At 46.8% G+C, this 13,732-nt stretch overlaps 2 protein-coding genes across 2 annotated transcripts in view; both read right to left on the bottom strand.

Annotated features, from left to right (window-relative positions):
- aqp9a (aquaporin 9a) overlaps nucleotides 1-6,628 on the bottom strand; it is a gene marked incomplete at both ends in the record, with an annotated part of 23,993 nt that extends 17,365 nt beyond the window's left edge. Inside the window, 3 exons of the mRNA XM_084168324.1 lie at nucleotides 1,079-1,216; nucleotides 5,785-5,911; nucleotides 6,527-6,628. Coding sequence (XP_084024450.1) covers nucleotides 1,079-1,216; nucleotides 5,785-5,911; nucleotides 6,527-6,628 — 367 coding nt within the window. The remainder of the gene's footprint in view (nucleotides 1-1,078; nucleotides 1,217-5,784; nucleotides 5,912-6,526) is intronic.
- A 4,641-nt stretch (nucleotides 6,629-11,269) lies between these two features.
- LOC311134510 (cingulin-like protein 1) overlaps nucleotides 11,270-13,732 on the bottom strand; it is a gene marked incomplete at its 5' end in the record, with an annotated part of 54,565 nt that continues 52,102 nt past the window's right edge. The window contains 2 exons of the mRNA XM_084168208.1: nucleotides 11,270-12,240; nucleotides 12,360-12,523. Of these exons, the coding sequence (XP_084024334.1) occupies nucleotides 12,156-12,240; nucleotides 12,360-12,523 (249 nt within the window). The 3' untranslated portion in view covers nucleotides 11,270-12,155. The remainder of the gene's footprint in view (nucleotides 12,241-12,359; nucleotides 12,524-13,732) is intronic.

Genomic DNA, 13,732 nt, shown 5'->3' with positions numbered 1-13,732 from the left:
TAACAGCAGTTCATAACAACAGTCCATAACAGCAGTTCTTAACAGCAGTTCATAACAACAGTCCATAACAACAGTCCATAACAACAGTCCATAACAGCAGTTCTAAACAGCAGTTCAGAACAGCAGTTCATAACAACAGTCCATAACAACAGTCCATAACAACAGTCCATAACAACAGTTCAGAACAGCAGTTCAGAACAGCAGTTCATAACAACAGTTCATAACAGCAGTTCATAACAACAGTTCATAACAGCGGTTCTTAACAACAGTTCATAACAGCAGTCCATAACAACAGTTCATAACAGCGGTTCTTAACAACAGTTCATAACAACAGTTCATAACAACAGTTCAGAACAACATTCCATAACAACAGTCCATAACAACAGTCCATAACAACAGTTCATAACAGCGGCTCTTAACAACAGTCCATAACAACAGTCCATAACAACAGTTCATAACAGCGGCTCTTAACAACAGTTCAGAACAGCAGTCCATAACAACAGTCCATAACAACAGTTCAGAACAGCAGTCCGTAACAACAGTCCATAACAACAGACATATAAAATATGTTTGTTTTTGAGTGAAGTTCATATGAGATAGACCAGTTGACCTGATGGGTTACAATACGCCACAAGGCTTTTAAACACGTGCAATCTGTTGGAACGGTTCAATGTGAATTTGGTCATCAACTGCAGTAACGGACCATAGCAGAATGCAGCAATGTGTTGTTTGTTGTATCACAGTAAGCTATTCAATAACCACATTAGGCTGGGTATCTGTAAAGCATTTTGTGACAACTGCTGATGTAAAAAGGGCTTGATAAAATAAATGTGATTTGAATTGGCAGCAGCAAACAGTGAGCGGGCATTCCGTTATTGCATGCAGTGGATCATTGTACTGTCAAGCTCCTGTTGTTATTTTTCAATGTGCGTAACAGAATGCAGACCTGGGTCATACTACTCACAATAATACAGCCCAAACACTGCAGAAACAGAATGCAGACCTGGGTCATACTACTCACCGTAATACAGCCCAAACACTGCAGAAACAGAATGCAGACCTGGGTCATACTACTCACCGTAATACAGCCCAAACACTGCAGCAGCTCCAGAGAAAGCACCGAGGAACTGGGCCACGACATAGACGGGGAACTTATAGAACTTGAGTTTTCCCAGGATCACCATGGCCAGGGAGACAGCAGGGTTCACATGGGCACCTGGGAGGGAAGAAAGAGTAAGGTGATTCCCCCATCCTATCTCCGATACCTCCTTCTCAACCATACGGGAGAAGAAGGACCTCCCCTCTGACCTTCGTCTCCAACGGGGCGGCAGGTAGCCTTGCAGCTAAGAACATTGGGCCAGTAACTGAAAGGTCGCTGGTTTGAAATCCCCATGCCGGCAAGGTGGAAAAATCTGCCATTCTGCCCTTGAGCAAGGCAGTTAACCCCCAACAACAACTGCTCGTTGTGGACGTTGATTAAGGTAGCCCCCATGCACCGCTCTGATTCAGAGGGGTTGGGTTAAATACTGAAGACACATTTCAGTTGAATACATTCAGTTGTACAACTGACTAGGTATCCACTTCCTGTTTTGAGAAGGAAGCAGAGGAGGGATGGAAATAGCCAATGAAAGAGGGGAGGTTGGAAAGATGGCCATCTACACTGTAAGGCCCAATCCCAAACCGACCCCTATGCACTTGTGGAGATACAGTATGAGAGGATTTGATTGGTATAAGCAATATGGTGAAACTTCCACTTAGCCAATCAGAGGGCAAGGTGGAGCTACTACCCAGATTGATTGCAGCTGTCAAATCCTCTCAGATCTCCACAAGTGCGTCGGGTGTAGAGCAGGACTGCCCAACCCTGTAGGTTAACTCCAACCCTGTTCCTGGAGAGCTACCGTCCTGTAGGTTAACCCCAACCCTGTTCCTGGAGAGCTACCGTCCTGTAGGTGTTAACTCCAACCCTGTTCCTGGAGAGGTACCGTCCTGTAGGTTAACTCCAACCCTGTTCCTGGAGAGCTACCGTCCTGTAGGTTAACTCCAACCCTGTTCCTGGAGAGCTACCGTCCTGTAGGTTAACTCCAACCCTGTTCCTGGAGAGCTACCGTCCTGTAGGTTAACTCCAACCCTGTTCCTGGAGAGCTACCGTCCTGTAGGTTAACTCCAACCCTGTTCCTGGAGAGCTACCGTCCTGTAGGTTAACTCCAAACCCTGTTCCTGGAGAGCTACCGTCCTGTAGGTTAACTCCAAACCCTGTTCCTGGAAAGCTACCGTCCTGTAGGTTAACTCCAACCCTGTTCCTGGAGAGCTACCGTCCTGTAGGTTAACTCCAACCCTGTTCCTGGAGAGCTACCGTCCTGTAGGTTAACTCCAACCCTGTTCCTGGAGAGCTACCGTCCTGTAGGTTAACTCCAACCCTGTTCCTGGAGAGCTACCGTCCTGTAGGTTAACTCCAACCCTGTTCCTGGAGAGCTACCGTCCTGTAGGTTCACTCCAACCCTGTTCCTGGAGAGCTACCGTCCTGTAGGTTAACTCCAACCCTGTTCCTGGAGAGCTACCGTCCTGTAGGTTCACTCCAACCCTGTTCCTGGAGAGCTACCGTCCTGTAGGTTAACTCCAACCCTGTTCCTGGAGAGCTACCGTCCTGTAGGTTAACTCCAACCCTGTTCCTGGAGAGCTACCGTCCTGTAGGTTAACCCCAACCCTGTTCCTGGAGAGCTACCGTCCTGTAGGTTAACTCCAACCCTGTTCCTGGAGAGCTACCGTCCTGTAGGTTAACTCCAACCCTGTTCCTGGAGAGCTACCGTCCTGTAGGTTAACTCCAACCCTGTTCCTGGAGAGCTACCGTCATGTAGGTTAACTCCAACCCTGTTCCTGGAGAGCTACCGTCCTGTAGGTTAACTCCAACCCTGTTCCTGGAGAGCTACCGTCCTGTAGGTTAACTCCAACCCTGTTCCTGGAGAGCTACCGTCCTGTAAGTTAACTCCCAACCCTGTTCCTGGAGAGCTACCATCCTGTAGGTTAACTCCCAACCCTGTTCCTGGAGAGCTACCGTCCTGTAGGTTAACTCCAACCCTGTTCCTGGAGAGCTACCGTCCTGTAGGTTAACTCCAACCCTGTTCCTGGAGAGCTACCGTCCTGTAGGTTAACTCCAACCCTGTTCCTGGAGAGCTACCGTCCTGTAGGTTAACTCCAACCCTTTTCCTGGAGAGCTACCGTCCTGTAGGTTAACCCCAACCCTGTTCCTGGAGAGCTACCGTCCTGTAGGTTAACTCCAACCCTGTTCCTGGAGAGCTACCGTCCTGTAGGTAAACTCCAACCCTGTTCCTGGAGAGCTACCGTCCTGTAGGTTAACTCCAACCCTGTTCCTGGAGAGCTACCGTCCTGTAGGTTAACTCCAACCCTGTTCCTGGAGAGCTACCGTCCTGTAGGTTAACTCCAACCCTGTTCCTGGAGAGCTACCGTCCTGTAGGTTTTCGCTCCAACCCTGTTCCTGGAGTTCTCGCTCCAACCCTGTTCCTGGAGAGCTACCGTCCTGTAGGTTAACTCCAACCCTGTTCCTGGAGTTCTCGCTCCAACCCTGTTCCTGGAGAGCTACCGTCCTGTAGGTTAACTCCAACCCTGTTCCTGGAGTTCTCGCTCCAACCCTGTTCCTGGAGACCTACCGTCCTCTAGGTTAACTCCAACCCTGTTCCTGGAGTTCTCGCTCCAACCCTGTTCCTGGAGAGCTACCGTCCTGTAGGTTTTCACTCCAACCCTGTTCCTGGAGAGCTACCGTCCTGTAGGTGTTAACTCCAACCCTGTTCCTGGAGAGCTACCGTCCTGTAGGTTAACTCCAACCCTGTTCCTGGAGAGCTACCGTCCTGTAGGTTCTTGCTCCAACCCTGTTCCTGGAGAGCTACCGTCCTGTAGGTTAACACCAACCCTGTTCCTGGAGAGCTACCGTCCTGTAGGTTAACTCCAACCCTGTTCCTGGAGAGCTACCGTCCTGTAGGTTCTCGCTCCAACCCTGTTCCTGGAGAGCTACCGTCCTGTAGGTTTACACTCCAACCCTGTTCCTGGAGAGCTACCGTCCTGTAGGTTCTTGCTCCAACCCTGTTCCTGGAGAGCTACCGTTCTGTAGGTTCTCGCTCCAACCCTGTTCCTGGAGAGCTACCGTCCTGTAGGTTAACTCCAACCCTGTTCCTGGAGCGCTACCGTCCTGTAGGTTAACTCCAACCCTGTTCCTGGAGAGGTACCGTCCTGTAGGTTCTCGCTCCAACCCTGTTCCTGGAGAGCTACCGTCCTGTAGGTTCTCGCTCCAACCCTAATCTAGCACACCTGATTCTAATAATTAGCAGGTTGATAAAATGAATAGGATTAGTAACACCTGTTGTTGGAGCAAAAACCTACAGGAGGGTAGCTCTCCAGGAACAGGGTTGGGCAACCCTGGTGTAGAGCTTTGGGGTCGATTTGGGATTGGTTCAGTGGATAAAAGTGTCTGCTAAGTTGTACATTAGACCAGCTATGCTCCCCGTTTCTCTTCACAATATGTAGAACGTTTGAGCATAAGCTTTAAACCTGCATGATGTTACTGTTGTTGTTCAACTCCCCCTCTGTGAATTATTTGTTGTATTCACTATCAGCCTAGCAGTGTGTTGGGGCTGGGATTGGTTTCTGTCATAGAGAGGCCACAGTCTGAGATCAATGGAGTTGGTAGGTCATTTACTGCCCAAGGTTATAAATGACCTCGATTGGGCTGAAACTTCAACAGGGCTAGGGGTGAGAAATGTAAATCAATGGCCAGTTGAGATTCGTTGGTTCGGGATTGGAGCTGGCACGTTCTGCATGGATGTAGAGCGTGGGGTGACAACATGACTGTTGATGAGGCTGCAGGAGGTTATACTATTACAAAAACAATGTTTACGTTTTAGTAATTTAGCATTTAGCACAGCGTTTCCCAACCCTGGTCCTCCAGTATCCCCAACAGTGTTTCCCAACCCTGGTCCTCCAGTTCCCCCAACAGTGTTTCCCAACCCTGGTCCTCCAGTTCCCCCAACAGTGTTTCCCAACCCTGGTCCTCCAGTACCCCCAACAGTGTTTCCCAACCCTGGTCCTCCAGTTCCCCCAACAGTGTTTCCCAACCCTGGTCCTCCAGTTCCCCCAACAGGAAGGTTCTGACGGAGAAGTGGTATCCATTCCGGAACCTTTTAAAAGGATTCAGAGGGCTGATACTGAACATAGTTCTGTACACACAGACTCATCTGCTCAAATACGCATAACGCTGATAGAGCACGTGTTAAATGTATGTTATCACCACATTTATGTTACTATAGTACTATTGTAATTAAGATGGCAGCCCCCATTGATTGAACTGAATTCCAATATCCAATTTGAAGAGGAATTGATCGTAGCAAACTCCAATTAATAACAACACACCATTCATGACATAATAGTGCACAATGCACATGCACGTGCGTCTGCTTCATTTTCTCCGTATAGAGGAGCAAGCATGCATGTTATATTCACAACACAACTATCCATTCTAAAGCATTTTTCGGTCGACGTCTGAAAGCTTTCCTGTGTTCTTGCCGCTGCCTTATTCAGCCATGTATTGGGTGAGCTCATGATTTCAATGCAAAGTAGACCTCTTTGATACAAGTTTACTGGAACATTGAACTCTGGCAAAGTGGCAGAGAGAGAGTCTGTCACATGTATGTTGCTGCAGCACAGGCATTAAAAAAAAATAATAATAATTAACGCACGCAATTGGAGTGGTATTGTATAGTGTGATATCGTATTTACCTGACACTCCTCCGGCAACGTACACTGCCATCATCAGTCCTACAGAGAAGCCTATGTGGATGGTGAGCGTCTCCCCCATCGCATTACGACTCAGGACCGTCTGAGCAACAGACCCGACGCCAAACAACTAAACACAGAGATGATGAGGGGGAGGAAGAGTTAGTCCAAGCAAATATACATGAATCCCATTCAGTAACAGCACTATCAGTTACATTTAGTTAGTAAGAATTAGAATTCATTCTGATTACACTTTACTTACTTCACTACATTTTACTAACCCTAACCCTCATTTATTCATAACCCTAACCCTCATGTATTCATAACACTAACCCTAATGTATTCACAACCCTAACCCTAATTTATTAATAACCCTAACCCTCATTTAATCATAACCCTAACCATAATTTATTCATAACCCTAACCCTAATTTAATTACAACCCTAACCCTAATTTAATCATAACCCAAATGTATTCATAACCCTGATCCTAAATTATTCATAACCCTAACCATCATTTTTCATAACCCTAAACATAATTTAATCATAACCCCAACCCTAACCCTGATTTAATCATAATCCTGACCCAATTTAACCCTAAACCTAATTGAATCATAATAAACAGCATGTATTTTTAAATGTAATTGTTCAATAAGATCAGTCATATTGAGGGGTTAAATAGGTAGTCCATGAAAGGCAATTTCTCACCAAAAACACATATTGAATATGAAGCCAGAATTACTTACAACCAAGATAAAAGTCCCCAGGAACTCAGCCAGGAACTCCTTGAGTATCCCATGTTTCAGAGCATAGCGTTGCCTCATAGTTCTCATGTGTTTCATCTCCATGTATCACCGTGGTAACGTGCTGTCAGAAACGGGCGGTTGCTCAACAGTCCCTGTGTCTCTGGGGCATTGCTACACCCCCCACACCACCTCCCAAACACTCCCACGTCCTCCACCCCGACCAGACACTAGTCTCCACCCATTCAGCATGTCTCATTGATCTCTAGTGTTCATACCCACGGCCATCGCTTTCACTCTGGCATCTCAAATAACTTCATGGTTTCAAGAGAGAGTGAGAGCAGGAGGAGTAAAATAGACATTTGGGGATAAAATTACACTGAACAAAAATATAAGCGCAACATTGTAAAGGGTTGGTCCCCATGTTTCATGAGCTGAAATAAAAGATCCCAGAAATGTTGCATATGCACAAAAAGCTTATTTCTCTCAAATGTTGTGAACAAATTTGTTTACATCCCTGTTAGTGAGCGTTTCTCCTTTGCCAAGATAATCCATCCACCTGACAGGTGTGGCATATCAAGAAGCTGATTAAACAGCATGATCATTACACAGGTGCACCTTGTGCTGGGGACAATTAAAGGCCACTTTAAAATTGCTGTTTTGTCACACAACACAATGCCACAGATGTCTTAAGTTTTGAGGGAGCATGCAATTGGCATGCTGACTGCAGGAATGTCCACCAGAGCTGTTGCCAGAGAATTTAATGTAAATGTTTCTACAATACACTGCCTCCAACGTTGTTTTAGTGAATTTGGCAGTCCGTCCAACCGGCCTCACAACCGCAGACCACGTGTAACCACACCAGCCCAGGACCTCCACCTCCGGCTTCTTCCCCTGCGGGATCGTCTGAGACCAGTCACCCGGACAGCTAATGAAACTAAGGAGTATTTCGTCTGTAATAAAGCCCTTTTGTGGGGAAAAACTCATTCTGATTGGCTGGGCCTGGCTCCCAAGTGGGTGGGCTTATGCCCTCCCAGGCCCACCCATGGCTGTGCCCCTGCCCAGTCCATAGATTAGGGCCTAATAAATGTAATTCAATTGTTGCGTTAATATTTTTGTTCAGCATATACAAAAGTATGTGGACACCCCTTCAAATTTGTGGATTCGGCTATTTCAGCCACACCCATTGCTGACAGGTGTATAAAATCGAGCACACAGCCATGCAATCTCCATAGACAAACATTGGCAGTAGAATGGCCTTTCTGAAGAGCTCAGTGACTTTCAACGTGGCATCGTCATAGGATGCCACCTTTCCAACAAGTCAGTTCATCAAATTTCTGCCCTGCTAGAGCTGCCCCGGTCAACTGTAAGTGCTGTTATTGTGAAGTGGAAACGTCTAGGAGCAACAACGGCTCAGCCACGAAGTGGTAGGCCACACAAGCTCACAGAACGGGACCGCCGTGTGCTGAAGCACGTAAAAATCGTCTGTCCTCGCTTGCAACACTCACTAACGAGTTCCAAACTGCCTCTGGAAGCAACGTCAGCACAATAACTGTTCATCGGGAGCATCATGAAATGGGTTTCCATGACACAAGCCTAAGATCAACATGAGCAATGCAAAGCGTTGGCTGGTGTGGTGTGAAGCTCGCCACCATTGGACTCTATAGCAGTGGAAATGTGTTCTCTGGAGTGATTAATCACACTTCACCATCTTGTAGTCCGAAGGACGAATCTGGGTTTCGCAGATACTAGGAGAACGCTACCTGCCCCAATGCATAGTGCCAACTGTAAAGTTTGGTGGAGGAGGAATAATGGTCTGGGGCTGTTTTTCATGGTTCGGGCTAGGCCTCTTAGTTCCAGTGAAGGGAAATCTTAACGCTACAGCATACAATGATATTCTAGACGATTCTGTGCTTCCAACTTTGTGGCAACATTTTTGGGAAGGCCCTTTCCTGTTTCAGCATGACAAGGCCCCTGTGTACAAAGCGAGGTCCATACAGAAATGGTTTGTCGAGATCGGTGGGGAAGAATTTGACTGGCCTGCACAGAGCCCTGACCTCGACCCCATCGAACACCATTGGGATGAATTTGAACACTGACTGCGAGCCAGGTCTAATTGCCAAACATCAACGCCCGACCTCACTAATGCTCTTGTGGCTGAGTGGAATCAAGTCCCCGCAGCAATGTTCCAACGTCTAGTGGAAAGCCTTCCCAGGAGAGTGGAGGCTGTTATAGCAGCAAAGGGGGGGACCAACTCCATATTAATGCCCATGATTTTGGAATGAGATGTTCGACGAGCAGGTGTCCACATACTGCTGGTCATGTAGTGTTTCAATGTCACAGGAAGTAACAGGTTTCTGAATGTTGTTGCTGTTAAGGCTGGCTACCTGCACATATATTTATTATAAATTTTAATAAAAACAAGTATTTTGTAGTTTATTTTGATGTTTATGGAATTTTGATATTGTATTTTGTCATTTCTGCACCCAGTTGACTAAATAAAAATGGCGAAAGCCCTCAATGGCGCTTCCCATGCTAACACAGGCTTTTGGCCACTAGAGGCCTCCATACAGCTCCTGGGCCTGGACACACAGTAGGTTGGGTTAGGTTTCAATTATAAATCAATCCTAACGTGACTTGGATTTTAAAGGATAAGTGCCTAGACTGGTGCAAGAAATATGGTAGAAGGACCCTCTCTCTGTTTACAATGATCCAAGGCTTTTTTTTTTTTAACTTTTAGTAGTAGATGTAAAGAAGAATCAAGTACCTTTACCTTTATCTAACAACTACTGAAGTCATGGCACATTTGACAAAGAGATAATGTAAACAAATAAGGTTAATACAAACAGCAATACAACCCTTCTTCACAAATCTATCAGTACACAGCCAGCTTGTGTATGTGTGTGTGTGTGTGTTTGTGTGTGTGTTAGTGTGTGTGTGTGTGTGTTAGTGTGTATGTGTCTGTGTGTTTCTGTTCAACCAAATAAGTTTCTCAAGCCTGATGACAGTTGTCCACACAGAGAATATTCTCTCCAGGAAGTGTTGGGATGCAGGGGAAGACACCAGATCCAGAACCACAGGGAACAGATTAGATCAAACAGCCATCCTGTCAGAACTGGAGAGGTGACTCTGTAAACATGACCTCCTTTACCTTCCTCTGCAGTTCACACAAGGCACTTAACGCCCTGCCCGGTTGACCCTCTGGCTGGACAATGCCCTCAGACACAATCTTTGATGCGAGGAAGCTATATTTCTGAAGCGCTATGGTTCGAGATGCTTGCTGGATTCATCGTGCTGGCATCTTCCTGGGGTACTGATGCTCCCCACGGGTGTTCTAGCTTGGCCCAGTCACGCTCCGTGCTCGGCCTCAGATTTCTTCCCTGTTAGCTAGTGATAGCGACGCACAAGCCTTTTTGATTACATCGGCATCTACTGGCAGCATTTATAATTCAGATTCAGAATGTCAAAAAAAAAACTTTAGAAGTTGAGAAGAACAAAAAACAAAAACGTTTTTATTTTATTTTAGTCTGTTTTGCAGTCAAAGAAAATCGTTTCAGAATAGTTTGTTTTGAACTTATTTTTATTTCAGTTTTACTAAATCGTTTTTCAAATTTTAGTTTTTATTTTAGTTTCAGTTTTCGTTTACTGTAATAACCTTGATGTGTAGAATTGCAGGATATTAGTTTTAAAGCTGCAACAACACAAAAAATCTCTGCCCAATGACAGAATGTGTAGAATTGTAGAACATTTACCTGAAAAAGGCTAAACTTTCTCTCCGATGCCTTTTTTCCCCAATGCTTTTAAAAATAAAAATAAAAAATCTGTGCCTGAGACTTGGTTCGTCCAGCCCATGCACTGCAGAAGTCATAGTAAAACTCCTTGTAGACTATTTTTTATCACTCTTGAGTTGTGTTCTAGTTATGAGGGGGTCCCTGAGAGCCCCGGCTATAACGTGTGGGGGGGGGACAGGTAGAGAACAGGAGGGGTTCCTAACCAGGTGGGTGGAGAACAGGAGGGGTTCCTAACCATGTGGGTAGAGAACAGGAGGGGTTCCTAACCAGGTGGGTGGAGAACAGGAGGGGTTCCTAACCAGGTGGGTGGAGAACAGGAGGGGTTCCTAACCAGGTGGGTGGAGAACAGGAGGGGTTCCTAACCAGGTGGGAGGGGTTCCTAACCAGGTGGGTGGAGAACAGGAGGGGTTCCTAACCAGGTGGGTAGAGAACAGGAGGGGTTCCTAACCAGGTGGGTGGAGAACAGGAGGGGTTCCTAACCAGGTGGGTGGAGAACAGGAGGGGTTCCTAACCAGGTGGGTAGAGAACAGGAGGGGTTCCTAACCAGGTGGGTGGAGAACAGGAGGGGTTCCTAACCAGGTGGGTGGAGAACAGGAGGGGTTCCTAACCAGGTGGGTGGAGAACAGGAGGGGTTCCTAACCAGGTGGGTGGAGAACAGGAGGGGTTCCTAACCAGGTGGGAGGGGTTCCTAACCAGGTGGGTGGAGAACAGGAGGGGTTCCTAACCAGGTGGGTGGAGAACAGGAGGGGTTCCTAACCAGGTGGGTGGAGAACAGGAGGGGTTCCTAACCAGGTGGGTGGAGAACAGGAGGGGTTCCTAACCAGGTGGGTGGATTGCATAAGGTGTGAAATGGGGGGGGAGGGTGTGAGTGTGGGGACGCTGTATGAGAAATCCTGAGATACCTTAGAACCTTGCAGATATACAGCCTGTTTTCATCATATATTTCACACAAATTAGTTAATAGATAACCTTTATTTATTCATAGGTTAAATACATAATGCAAATAAAAGATGATGGGAGCACACAATATAGTCATTGACTGTTTTATGATGGTGAAAAGTGAAAACATTGCTTTGCATTAGTGTTCTTTCTCCTGGAACTGCATGGAACTCTGCAGTTTTAGAAAAAGCCACTGGATGGCAGTCTAGAGCAAAGGGTTATGAAGTCCACAGATAGGCCTAGACCCACACCTTGAGTTGTACATGGAAACGTTGTTAATGAGAAACTTCTGCACTGCTTTTCAATCCCAAGTCCTCACAGTGATTTACCGTCCCTTTGTGAGAATCAGAACATCTGTTTTTGACTTGACCGCTTTTATTCTTCCCACCAGGCTGTAGTCAGCGCATCACAACATGTCACCAAGGACAGGAAGACGTGGAAGGAGCTCCTTGTGACCCAGTGGGAATGAAGAGCTCCATGCGACCTTGTGACCCGGTGGGAATGAAGAGCTCCATGCGACCCGGCGGGAATGAAGAGCTCCATGCGACCTTGTGACCCGGTGGGAATGAAGAGCTCCATGCGACCTTGTGACCCAGTGGGAATGAAGAGCTCCATGCGACCTTGTGACCCAGTGGGAATGAAGAGCTCCATGCGACCTTGTGACCCAGTGGGAATGAAGAGCTCCATGCGACCTTGTGACCCGGTGGGAATGAAGAGCTCCATGCGACCTTGTGACCCGGTGGGAATGAAGAGCTCCATGCGACCTTGTGACCCGGTGGGAATGAAGAGCTCCATGCGACCTTGTGACCCGGTGGGAATGAAGAGCTCCATGCGACCTTGTGACCCGGTGGGAATGAAGAGCTCCTTAAGTAAGTACTGTAGTATGTAAGTTAGTGCATCTTTCAGTCAGAGTTGACGTCATCTTCAAAGACAGCATCATCATCCTTCTCCATCATCAGGAGCGGCGCTGATTTCTGTTGCTTACGCCTGGGAAAAAAAAAGCACATTTCAGGAGAAGCATTATAAAAACGACAATAATGCAGGGTACAAAAAACTAGTCATAAATGAAAGATACATTACCCCACACACTGTTGCATTTAACTCACCTCATCTCTGAGCGCAGGGCGTTGAGCTGACTCAGTATCTGGTCGTTAGTCTCCAGCTGTTCATCCAGATCTCTCTGTAACTTCCTCTTAGAGTTTTCCAGACGCTCTATCTCCTCCTCAGCCCCGTCCATCTGTCTCTTCGCTGTCTTCAGCCTCTGGTTCAGCTAAGAGAGGAGAGGGGGGTTACATTACATTTACATTTTAGTCATTTTAGCAGACGTTCTTATCCAGAGCGACTTACAGTTAGTGAGTGCATACATTATTTTTATTTTTCATATTTCCCCCCCCCCCGTGGGAATCGAACCCACAACCCTGGCGTTGCAAACGCCATGCTCTACCAACTGAGCTACATCCCTGCCGGCCATTCCCTCCCCTACCCTGGACGACGCTGGGCCAATTGTGCGCCGCCCCATGGGTCTCCCGGTCGAGGCCGGCTACGACAGTGCCTGGATTCGGACCAGGATCTCTAGTGGCACAGCTAGCACTGCGATGCAGTGCCTTAGACCACTGTGCCACTCGGTTACAGTACATAGTTTTAACTATGATGTGTTTACCAGTGTTACACCAACCTGTCCTCGAACCAGAGACCCTCTGAACACATCGACAACTGTCACCCATGAAGCATTGTTACCTATCGCTCCACAAAAGCCGCGGTCCTTGTGGAGCAAAGGGAAACAACTACTTCAAGGTCTCAGAGCGGGTGACGTCACCGATTGAAATGCTACTAGCGCGCACTTCTAACTAGCTAGCCGTTTAGTACCTGTCTGTCTTCAGCTTCTGGGTCAGCTATAAGACGTGTACGTAGGTAGGATGTTCATGAAAGTCCTCAAAGGATGTGAATTACTTTGACTCACCTGTGTCTTCCTGTAACTCTGGTAACACTTTATTTGAATTGGCCACTTGACGTCCAGAGACATAAGATGTCATGACATCTTAAAACATTTGTAATTTTATTACGACACTGTTAAAGCTACTATTTTTAATTGACTGTAGGTGTTACACTTTACCTGGTGTTACAGGCTTTGGTTTTTCCATTTATATTTTGAGGTTCGACGTTAGCACGTTAGCACGTTAGCACGTTGGGTGCACCGATTGGTGTCACCTCATTAGTCAGTGTGTGTTACACCTGTGCTGGCATGTCTTCTCGTTAGTCAGAAGGTGTTTCACCTGTGCTGGCCCAGGTGCTATTTAAGAGTGGCTGGCCCAGTGCTCCAGTTGTCTTGAGAGACATGGAGGGTCAACATCTTTAGTTGTCTTGATAGACGTGGAGGGTCAACATCTTTAGTTGTCTTGATAGACGTGGAGGGTCAACATCTTTAGTTGTCTTGAGAGATGTGGAGGGTCAACATCTTTAGTTGTCTTGATAGACGTGG

The sequence above is a fragment of the Coregonus lavaretus genome (assembly GCF_964263955.1).
Source record: "Coregonus lavaretus genome assembly, chromosome: 9".
In the NCBI taxonomy this organism is placed as follows: Eukaryota; Metazoa; Chordata; class Actinopteri; order Salmoniformes; family Salmonidae; genus Coregonus; species Coregonus lavaretus.
This window is presented reverse-complemented; position numbering and strand designations above follow the sequence as displayed.